This window comes from Gopherus evgoodei, chromosome 9 (assembly GCF_007399415.2).
Source record: "Gopherus evgoodei ecotype Sinaloan lineage chromosome 9, rGopEvg1_v1.p, whole genome shotgun sequence".
In the NCBI taxonomy this organism is placed as follows: Eukaryota; Metazoa; Chordata; order Testudines; family Testudinidae; genus Gopherus; species Gopherus evgoodei.
The window spans coordinates 105,797,457-105,809,623 of NC_044330.1; the positions used below are offsets into that span (position 1 = coordinate 105,797,457).

The following is a 12,167-nucleotide window of genomic DNA, read 5'->3' on the forward strand; positions in this document are numbered from 1 at the left end:
GGTAGGTCTTGCCCACATGCTCAGGGTCTAACTGATCGTCATATTTGGGGTCAGGATGGACTTTTCCCCCAGGTCAGACTGGCCAAGAACCTGGGGGGTTTCCCCTTCCTCTGCAGCACGGGTCACTTGCAGGTTTAAACTAGTGTAAATCCTGGATTCTCTGTAACGTGAAGTCTTTAAACCATGGTTTGAGAACATCAATAACTCAGGCAGAAGTTAGGGGTCTATTACAGGAGTGGGTGGGTGAGGTTCTGTGTCTTGCAACATGCAAGTGGTCAGACTAGATGATCATGATGGCTCCTTCTGAGCTTAAATTTTAATGTGTCTATGAACGACAAACCTTTTGTCAAATCCCTTAACTGTAATCTGCTTGCTTCTCTGGGATGAAGGAAGCAGAGGGGAGCAAACTGGCTCAGGATCAGCCTAGGTAAGAGGAAGATGAGGCTGACAGAAAGAGGGAAACAGGACTGGACTGAAGCCACAAGACCATCTTGTACAGGTGGTATATGTTTGACCTCAGTCAGCCCAGTCCAGTCGTCATACCCATTACTGCTCTTTGATTTCCATGTGACACCAAGGACATGTAATGTTTTCCTTCTTCTTATGACCTATGGCTGATAGGAATAATTGTAGCCTCTATCTGAAGATCTTTGTAATCACAAGGATACATCACTACCATGTACTCTACTTGAGCTACCGTTGGAAAACATTTGGAAATGTCAGATGATAGAGAACAAAGAAGCTTGTCTCAGGGAGGGGTGAGCCATTTCAAGGATATAATTAATGCACCATACACTGCACTGGCTACTGATTCACTCCGAGTGCAGTTTTAGATGTTGGTTAAAATAGGTACAGGAACAAAGGAATTACCATACATGTCACATCAGCGTTTTATCTAGTCTCTAATAATGGCCAGTATGAGATGCTTCAAAGTTTAAAACTCCAATAATATAATAGACTTAGGATAGTTAGATCGTAATCCCCAAAAAACTAGTGGTTGGCTTACATCCTAAAAGCATGAATGCTGAAACCCTCAAATATTTACCCTAATTAATGTAACAGAGGATATTTTATAGTCCATGGAAGTCTAATTCTTTTTTTTAATTCTACAATTCTCTGCCCCAATCTCCTGTAATGAGAAGTTCCAAGTTTCCTGTGTGTAGCTCACAAGAAATATCACCTATCAGTATTAAGTCTTCTACTGTTTCCATTTGGGTGACACTTTTTTCTTGTGACATGAGAAAGTCACTCATAGGCATTTATTTACTGTATTTATACAATTCATTATCTCTACCATCTCACCTGCCTCTTCTCTGAACTGAAGAGCCTGAATCACTTTCCTCTCCTGAAAATCTTCATGTCTCTATTAACCTTCATTGCCAGTCTTGGAACCCCTTCTATCACTATAGCCTTTTTGAAATGGGGTGACCAAACCTAAAAATAGTAGTCCAGAGAAGGGCATTCCATCTGTTTATATAGGGTCATTACAATATTTTCAGTTTTATTCTCTGTTAATACAGCTTGTCATCTAGGATGCATTTTGACCCTAGCTGCACACTGAGCAGATGCGCTCATTGATCAGTCCATAACAATGCCCAAGTTATTTTCCTCAGTGATGTACAGAGAACTAATTAAGGCTGACGTGGTCCAGGACCCAGTTATCTGAGAGACTGACTCTCTCCATATGTCCAGTCACAGAAGCATAGTTACAAACAAAATGAAAGAAGATATGCTTTGACAATGAAGCATATAGGCTCAGCTAGAGGGAATGCCTTAGCTCCCTAAACATCTGGCTTAGCATATTTAATCTTACTGAAGTCCCCAATCCAGAAAGGCAAGCTCAGCCGTTAATCCTCGGGATAAATTGCATTCTACGCAGTTACTTGTATGGATTTTTATCCATACTAAACATTTACAAAGCACCACAGTTTTGCATGATGCCTCCTGAAGGAGTTGAGGTTGTGACTGTCAAAGGAGCCTTGGGCATCCAACTCTTATTGACTTGCAGTGGGAGCTGGGAATCCAAGTCTCCTTTGAAAAGTTCAGTCTTGCAATAGAAGTTAGGTCATAACAAGATGACAGACAAAGGGAGGGGCAAGGGAAAGGAGAGACAAAGGTTAAAAGAAAAAATTTGTATTATTATATAACGGGCAAATTACAAATTCTGATACACTTGCAGATGCCATTCCAGATATAAGGAGCAGCATGTCAAGAAGCACAAAGGCAAGTGGGATGAGGCAACAAAGGGAGTGACAAGGCCTGAAAAGTATCAGAGGGGCAGCCGTGTTAGTCCGGATCTGTAAAAGCAGCAAAGAATCCTGTGGCACCTTATAGACTGAGACGTTTTGGAGTATGAGCTTTCGTGGGTGAATACATGCATGCATCCGACGAAGTGAGTATTCACCCATGAAAGCTCATGCTCCAAAACGTCTCAGTCTATAAGGTGCCACAGGATTCTTTGCTGTTTTTACAAGGCCTGAAAAGTGGGCAGAACACAGCAGGAGTGGTGGGAGCAACTTTGGGCAGGTCACTTACTCTATACTTCAGTCTCCTTGTCCGTAAAATGGAGATAATACATTTCACAGCAGTGTTGGGAGGCAAAACTGATGTTTGTCATAGAAGAGAGAGTATAGAATCACAAATTACTACACTTCATATACTGACCAGACACTTTCATCTCAATAGATTTCTCACACAGAGAATTAGAAATGTTACAACCATTCTAAATCATTATTTGCTACAGTGGTTGTGCTTCCTGAGTCTGTAGTTATCAAAATCAGTCTATTCCTACTGTTAGGTTCCTTTACTCCACCACATAAATCACAGTGGACATTGTTTAAGATATTTACAGCTGCATGCAAAGCAAGAAATGAGGTTTGAGATGACCCCAGTTGAGCGTTAGACAACATGGTGCTTAACACAGCAGCATGTTGCATTCCCCAAAGCTGCTAACACCAGAAAACTGAACCACTATCATTCAGTGGTGGGAAATTTTTGAAAGATATTCCTATGCACACAGGGTCATAGTAATATTGGAGTAGACAATTCTTTAAGGGCATTGCTTAATATTTGGCTGCAATCAGAAGGTTTTTCTTGAAGTTGTGTTAAACAGATTGACAGCCACAAGATTTTAAAAGACAGGAGTCACAATATTTTTTTTTGAGGGACAAGCAGGGTTTTCAAGTAACATTGCCACCAGCGCATGCAGCCCATAAGTGAGATTCAACTGACTAAGCACAACAGTGTAGTCATACAAAATCCTCACTGCTAACTGATTCCTGTTAAAATCATTTATGCTGTTACTATGAATATCACTAAGCAACAGATAAAAATACCAAATCAAGTCACTATTTTGAAGAATTTACAGCGTAATGATAGCCTTGCATACTTAGACTCCTCTTGTATTTTTGATTTCCCTGAAATGCTGGCTTTGTGCTTCAGAGTCATACATCCCAATTACTGGCTTTTGTGGAATGTTAACTGCTCCTCCCAAATCATATGTGAAGACATCTGCAGAAAAGTTGGCCTATCAATAAGAGCAGCAGCATGGGGTGTTTAAACCCAGCCTTCCCAACAGTGCTGCTAGATGTGGAAAAACAAGCTTTCCATTCTCCAAAATATAAACTACTCCTACATAGTACTGCAGTAAGAAGTTTGACAGCTGCTTAAAAAAAAACAGCTCTAAAATAACTAATCAGATATTTTCAACAAAACAGCAATTTTGTGCTATGCCTCAAAGCTATTCTGTTTATACCGTAGTCCAGACCATTTTTTTAAAAGCTACACGAGGCATTCTAGGCAATACAATAGCCCTTCCGTAATACCAAGATTTAGAGCTGAAAAACAAAATTAATATACCAAGCAAGCTCAAGAGTGAAAAATAAATAGCTTGAACTCATCTTTATTAAGTTAGACATAAAGAATTCTAGCTTAGCAACACAATTTAATCACAAGTAGGACTTGGGGTGTTTTCTCTCCACATCATCATCAAAACTTAAAGGGTTTTCAAACACCAGTGGTTGTCACTAGACTAAGTTTCATTGGTAATGACAGAAATTAATGTCAAAGTGCAGTTCGAGTAGGGGGGCTGTGCTAAAGCCACTGCTCCCCAAGATCCAGCAAACTGAGGGAAGAAGCTGGTTATGTGAAACAATCAAACATTAAATTTATTGATTTACACGTTTCTTCCATCAGCTCCAAGTTTTAGCTGGACACTTATACGTGTGGACACCCTTAACAGTGAAAAACCTAACCAGTGGCTAGTATGTCAATATGACCAAATCAAACTTTTGAAGAGAGATTACACTGCAAGCACTCAGCGACAAGAACTGTCACCTGTGTAGTGTGGTGTATGGACCACACAGGTGTCAAATCGAAAACCAATGCCCAATTTATAACACCCCATCCACAGGTAGCTTTTACCCCTCTAATTCCTCTCACCTTGAGCACTGGGGTCAAACTAAGTATAATGGTATTAAGAAAAAAAAGAATAATGCTTAGGAAACTTCTAAAGACCAGTCTCCTTCGCTATGATGGAAACCACATTGCCTGAGCCATTTCTACCGTTATTAGTCTGGAAAAAGCCCTGAGAATGTACACATTGTGAAAATCTTATTCAGGCCTCAGAGAAGGAAGTAGGTGGCCCAATACATTTTTTCCACCTCTAAAGTCAGTCTTCTTTTGCTGACATGTTCAGAAGTGAAATTGTTAACAATGGTATTTAAACCATCATTAAACTTCAGAGTCAAAATTCAACTGATATAAGTAGTGTAGTCTACACATCTGAGCTACTGTTTGACTTGTATGCTGTCTCAGCAAGACAGCATGACTCTCGTTCATTATCAGAACATATCCCTGTAACCAAAAACACTAACCTTTTTTTTTAAAATAAATCCTGATTATTCTGATGGATCTCCCCACAGAAGCACTGGAATACCATCCTAACTTTGAGCCTGGGCTTTGAATGCACATGTATGAATGAACATGCAGTTAATCAGACCAAGTTATGCTTTCCAAGGACAACTCCAGCCCCCTTCAAATCTATTCCTACTCTTGGCAGAAACAGAACACAAGGGAACTGCGAAAAGATCTGTCCCAGCAATGATATGGGTACCATGAATGTTTTGCAATGTCTAAAATGACTATTTTGGGGTGGGAGGTTAAGTCATTTTCCTCAACATGAAGATATTGCCCCAATATTCTGAATCCTACTAATATGCTATTAAAAACTAGAACATGAAAGTATACAGCCACTCTCATTGTATAGAAGAGATTTTCATAGGTTTCTAAACAATTTTTAAAAACCTGGTCATGTAAGCAAGATGTAAATAAAAGTATTCATAAATTGACTAAGTACATTAGGTCATATACAACACGGTCAATATGTCAACTTGATACAACATGTTATTGATGACATGTTGATGTGCTATTTGGTAAGGTGTCTAAAAAACAAGAGATGCGGTCCACTGGAAAGGCAATAAAATCAAAGTTCTGCACAGCTTTATAAGATGATTTAAATACAGTTGTTCCAGTGGACAAGTCAGTGGCATTAAAACATTGCCATTTGTATAGACGCAGGTGAAGCGCCTGCTTCCATTAAACTTCTATTTTGTTAAGTTGTTAAATTCATGTTTTTGTTTAAGTCAGACTCAGCAGTGAGCATTTCATTTGTTGTTTACTTGTCCACTTATGTTGTTTACATCAAGCCCAACTTTATGCTGTATTTGACCTTTATAAGCACAGAAAGTTGTATTGGTAACAAGTTTTAAAAATTCAGGTATGACACATTAAAGCTGTTAAATACATACACACACACCCCCACACACCCCATGCTGAAGGATATACACATTTAGATCTGTAATGCACTGAAGAATATTTTTTGTGTAAGTTTGTTAAAGTTCTCTCCAAGGATCAAACGAACTAAGTCATGAAAAAGTTTTTAGCAAAAATTAGCAAGAAAAATAGTCTGAAGTACCAGTCTTCAGAGGTTGTCATAGGACTCATTATACTGAGCAGAGAACTCCAACAAAGCGTCAGGGGAACTACACTTTGTGTGGTGTTTGCATTGAGCGATTCTGCTAACCTCTTCTTCAGTGGCCAAACTGCTACGATCAGGTGCTAACTCAAGCAGAGCTAGTGCATGGATATCTACCTGCACTGGGAACCACAACTCCCAGCTGCTCCGTAGACATACCCTGCATGGGAAGAGCCTCCAGTCAGTTCTTACTCTCTCAGGGGATATTTCTTTTGGTGGCTCTCAACTCAAATACTGTTCGTCCCACATGAACAGAAACCTCCAAGAACAACAGGGACAGCAAACCACAACCTAAAACAAAAAATGTTAATCCAACCTCAGAAGCATATGAATTGTATAGGTAGCAACAAAAAATGCTACAAGAGCCAGATGGAGTGGGCCCAATTTGAAAAGATGTTACAATTAATTCTCAATGATTTGTGCCCAGAGAAGGTCAAATATAATGGCAGGCATTTTGACTGAATACAGTGGGAATATTTGAAAAAACAGCTAGTTAACAAATGATACTTATTTTTGCTAGTAATAATACTTAGCCCTTTAAAGCTTAATTATTTAAAATAGTCTTCACAATAGTCCTGTAACATGGGCAGGCAGTATAATTCCTAATTTTCAGACAGCAAAACAGAAAGGCTGTGTGACTTGTCCAAGGCCAGAGGTTTCCATATCAGTAAGAGGATTAGAACTCAGTCCCATATTCTATTTATTAGGCTATGCCTCTTGTTTCCTGCTACTAAAGGAAAACCATGTCGTCATAACTATAAAGGGAAGGGAACAGCCTGCCTGTGTACAATACTATAAAATCCCTCATGGCCAGAGACACCAAAATCCTTTTACCTGTAAAGAGTTAAGAAGCTCAGGAAACCTGGCTGACACCTGATGCAAAGGACCAAAAAGGGGACAAGATACTTTCAAATCTTGGTAGGGGGAAATCATTTGTTTGTGCTCTTTGTTTTGGGGGTTGTTCACTCTTGGGTCTAAGAAGGACCAGACATCAATCCAGGCTCTCCAAATATTTCTGAACCAATCTCTCATATTTCAAACTTGTAAGTAATAGCGAGGCAAGGCATGTTAGTTTTATTGTTGTTTTCTCAACTTGTAAATGTTCCTTTTTGTTGAGTATCAGAGGGGTAGCCGTGTTAGTCTGGATCTGTAAAAGCAGCAAAGAATCCTGTGGCACCTTATAGACTAACAGACGTTTTGGAGCATGAGCTTTCGTGGGTGCATCTGAGGAAGTGGGTATTCACCCACGAAAGCTCATGCTCCAAAACGTCTGTTAGTCTATAAGGTGCCACAGGATTCTTTGCTCCTTTTTGTTGAGAGGATTTTACCTCTATTTGCTGTAACTTTGAACCTAAGGCCAGAGGGGGTTCCTCTGGGCTCTTTGAATCTGATTACCCTGTAAAGTTATTTTCCATCCTGATTTTACAGAGATGATTTTTACCTTTCTTTCTTTAATTAAAAGCCTTCTTTTTAAGAACCTGATTGATTTTTCCTTGTTTTAAGATCCAAGGGGATTGGATCTGGACTCACCAGGAATTAGTGGGGGAAAGGCAGGGGGATGATTAAATTCTCCTTGTGTTAAGTAAGATTCAAGGGGTTGGATCAGTGTTCACCAGGGACTCGGTGAAAAAGTCTCTCAAGACTATCCAAAAAAGGGAGCTAGTACTAGAGAGTGGTGGCAGCAAGACCAGATCTAAGCTGGTAGTTAAGCTTAGAGGTGTTTATGCAGGTCCCCACATCTGTACCCTAAAGTTCAAAGTGGGGGAGGAACCCTGACACATCTATTTGGAGTATTACACCACGTAAATTAGTTCCCGTTTTGTACTCCTGAGCCCAAGTATTAATTATAAAATTTTAATGAAAGATCATTGAAATTGTGAGAAATCATATTTCTGCTTAATTTTACTGTTTTGCATGCTCTATACCTAATGTCAGAGATGGAATTAGAGCTGAGTGGGAAACATTTTACATTGCATGAAATTTTCCAAGAATTTATATTTCTGCATTGGGATGAACCCAAGATCTTTCAAAGTTTTTTGCAAAAAATTGGAGACAAGGACTTGAACCTGGATCTACCACATTCCATGCAAGTGCCCTAGCTACCAGGCTACAGCCTATTCTGGACTATATATTGGTCAGTCTCTCTTGAATCCAATCTGGGCCAGAGAAATCTCCCCAAGACTGATAGGTTCCAGTAAAAAACCCTTAATTCTGACAAATCAGCATTTTCCAATGAAAACCCATTTTGTCAAAAATTTTCCAACCAGCTCTACATGGAAATCATACAGCAACTGCATACTAAATTAGCTGGGTCAGGTTCAAGATGGGGTAAGACCAGTAATTCTCTAGGTCTTCAGGTTATTCTATAGGGCTTCCTGAAGGTTGCCACCAAATTATACATCCAGCCTAGGAATGACCACAGTGAGTGACATTAGAAAAAAATCAAATACCAGGTCTAGTAACCCTAATATACATCGTTGTGACATTAAGATAGCGCAGGACAGAGTGCATGTAAAAAGCTGATGGTGCAAAATGCACTAGCTTTGACAAAAATGCATGGGGGGGTGCAGACAGCATGGACTCAGTATCTATTGCTTTGCTCTGGACCCTGGCTGCTTGTTGATATACAGATTGCTAAAACTAAAACCCTAACTCAAAGTTTTCAAAATGGAATGGATCCCATATCTTACTGCTCTTTCAACAAGCTACATATGGTCTTCCACTGCAAAGTCAGAGGATGTATGTTTTTAGTTCAGACTATGCGCAAAACAGAATTGATCCAGCTAATAACTATTTAAAATACACAAAGACACAGACATTTGTGACAAGTAACTATAATAAAAGCTTACTTATCTGCAGCAGTGGTAGTCGTGGCTTTAGCTAATATACAATTTCCAGATGGTCATTTTATGATTTTATATTGAAATAAAAAACACACTCTTATTTAACCCATAAGATGTTTTATAATACCTGAACAGCCCTATACCAGTTTATAGAAATATTTGATATATGTCAGTGGTATGAAGTACCATGCACATTGTAGTAGGGTAAAATTAACCTCATAAAAAAGCCTAATTTTCTACAGAATTGATTTTGCCTTACTTCTATGGTTCACTGTGGTTCCTAGATTATATATAAAAGTAATGTCTACCACCAACTTCTACTGCATGTAATAAAAATATTTATGTCCTTATATTAGGCAATGCATTACTTGACCAGGACACGCAAACATGATTTTACAAAGATGATTCTCAATATACATGTTAATGTATGTAATGGATACTAAGAATAGGGTTAGAGTTTTGATTTCCCATTTGTCATCTGTGTGATATTTCTCTACCCAACAGCAATTGTGAAATCAAGTGCAGTCAATCAAAGAGCGTTTATATTCAAGATAAAAATGAAAACTTTAAGCATTTTTGTTCTACCAAAACCTATAATTAGTTTTCAGTAATAGAGAACTGTTTCTGAAGCACTGAAAACACGAGACCTAAGTTTTTCAAACAGCATGCAGCTGTAGCAATTAACAAAAACCCGCAATATGAAGAAGTATAGGTTACAACTGTAGACAATCAGGCATTACTAAACAGTAATGGTGTGAACTTTAACATTGATAATGGTATCCTACCCTCTCTAATTCAAGACAATAGGCATTGAACTAGCATTAGCAAGAGTATATCCTATGAAATAAGTAACTAGATGATATAGCACAAATATTCTAGAATGAAAGATGACATCACCTAAATGGCAGAGTTTTGTGTGACTTGTTAGTTGTACAGGCATTCTTAAACTCCAAGTTCAACATAAAAGAAAAGTAACATAAAACATGATATTGAAGCAGGTCTACAAAACCTGTAGATTGCCTCAAGAACTCCTAGGTATGAACTTTGTGTTCATAAACATGAAACTGTTTTCACTCTCTGCATCTCAGTTCATAAGAAGGCCTTACATTGAATACTATGAAGTTAAAAGTTACGCATTTAAAAACTAGTACTCATGTTATTAATTCTTACATGGTTATTAACACTTCCATGATCTTTATAAATATCTAATTTGCTTTTCCCATACAGATTCTCTCTCAGTTTGGACAGTGAATACAAACCAATCAGTGCCATTTTCATGATCTCATGTATTGGCATCATGCTGCAAAGTTTGACTTGCAAACACTGCAGGGAATTTTTTTTTTGAATAGCTAATTTCACCACATTTTTTTATTTCATAGGAAGTCATTTCTATTGCATTAAGTTTTTACTACCACATACATATGAATCACCAAAGCAAACATGAATAATTCTTCAAGGAGCAAAGGACCTTTTGACAGAAGAGTTTGGAAGCAACCTCAATTAGGAAATTTTTTTTTTTTAAGTTTGTAAGGTCAGATAATTATTTAACGCCCTAATGCCATCCAGCTGTAATCACCACATAGTCCCCCAACACCCAGAGGAGGTGTCCCACCCACTGACAAACAGGTTGAAGACTTGGGGCTGTTTCCTCTCTCCCAAAAAAAGATCCCTAAAGCCGTAGGCATCTAACCCCAATGGCAGCTATCAGCGCAGGTTAGCTAGGTGACACTACCTGACACTAGCCATCAGAAGGCCTTCTGCCTAGACACGGAGCCGGCCCTGCCCAGGCTGGGGCGGTGCCAAGGGAAGCGCAGCTTCCCCACAGAGCATCTTCCCCTCCGAATGCATCGCCCCAGCGCCCAGCCCCATCAGGGCGGAGGCGGGGTTCGGGGGGAGCCCCAGACACACCCCACTTGGGAAGGGCCCAAGGGGCGGGGGACAATGGGGAGCTGAAGGGCCGGGGCAGCGGGCGGGGCTGGGGGGGGGAGAAGCCAGGGGAAATGGGGCCGTACTCGGGGGTCGAGGCGGCGCTCGGCTGGGGCTGGAAGTATTCCCGGGGGGAGGTGCGCCCGAGACTCCGGGGGTGGGCTGAGGCCGGTATTCCCAGCGCGGGGGCCGGTTCTCATGGGGCGTGGGGGTAGGGGCCGGTTCTCCCGGCGCGGGGAGGGGCTGGGGGGCCGGTTCTCCAGGCACTGGGGGGAGGGGCCGGTACTCGGGGGGCTGGGGGGCCGGTTCTCCAGGCACCGGGGGTAAAGGGCCGGTACTCGGGGGGCTGGGGGGCCGGTTCTCCAGGCACCGGGGGGAGGGGCCGGTACTCGGGGGGCTGGGGGAGCCGGTTCTCCCGGCGCGGGGGAGGGGCTGGGGGGGCCGGTTCTCCAGGCACCGGGGGTAAAGGGCCGGTACTCGGGGGGCCGGGGGGGGCCGGTTCTCCCGGCGCGGGGGGAGGGGCTGGGGGGCCGGTACTCACGGCGCGGGGGAGGCGCCCCCCGGGCGCACGTCCTCGGGCGCGTCGTAGAACTCCTCGGTGTCGCTGTCGGACGCCATGGGCGGGCAGCGGCGGCGCGGGGCTGGCGGCGGCGGGCAGCGGGCGCAGCACAAGTCTCGCGAGCGGAGCGTCTGGGCGGGGCGGGGCGGGCGCTGCGGAGGCACCGCCCACTGCCGGCGGGGGCGGGGCCAGGGCCAGGGCCGCTGCGAGTCGGCCAATGGCGACGGGCGCCGCGACGCACCCTGCGCGGGGCGGGGCCAACGGCGGGGTCTGGGCGGCGCTCCGAGCGTGCTGTGACCCCTCCGCCCCGCGCTCGGCAGGGCTGTGCTAGGCGCTGTACAAACACGCAGCGGAGAGCAGCTGCCAGCGCTGTGGGCCAGGGGCTCCAGGGCCGCTGGTCCAGCACTGGGTGCGCCCAGGGGCTAGTGCTTCGTTCTGTGGGGCTCCTGTGTGTCCGGGGCTGTACCAGCACCTAGGGGCGAGCGAGGCCTGGGCCTGCGGAGTCAAACACCCTGCGTGGTCGGGAGTGATGAGCCCTTCGGAAGGGCAGGGGGTGTTGTTCCTGGGTTGCCAGGGTGCGCTAGATTACACAGCTGTTATTGGCCTGGCACGCTGCAAGCTGCAGCCCTGCCTCACTAAAGTCACATGACTCAAGTTAAATACAAGGTCCCGAAAAAGGAAAATAAGCAGTTAAGTCAGTCAGCAGCCCACTCATCCACTCCCCTTCTCAGCCCCCCACCACCACCCACTGCCTCCCTGCCTTTCACCAGCCACAACCCGCCCATCCCCCCACCTCCGTCCTGAA

At 43.0% G+C, this 12,167-nt stretch overlaps 1 protein-coding gene across 5 annotated transcripts in view; it reads right to left on the bottom strand.

Moving 5' to 3' along the window:
- The window catches only part of WDR44 (WD repeat domain 44), a 60,193-nt gene extending 48,715 nt beyond the window's left edge, over positions 1-11,478 (bottom strand). For 2 of the 5 annotated variants that reach the window (XM_030574508.1, XM_030574507.1), the window contains exon 1: positions 11,345-11,478. In XM_030574508.1, the coding sequence (XP_030430368.1) occupies positions 11,345-11,421 (77 nt within the window). In that variant the 5' untranslated portion in view covers positions 11,422-11,478. Of the gene's footprint in view, positions 1-9,774; positions 9,855-10,296; positions 10,335-11,344 lie in introns of those variants that run through there. The other 3 variants (XM_030574510.1, XM_030574509.1, XM_030574511.1) reach the window with 2 other exon arrangements.
- Positions 11,479-12,167: the final 689 nt, after the last annotated feature.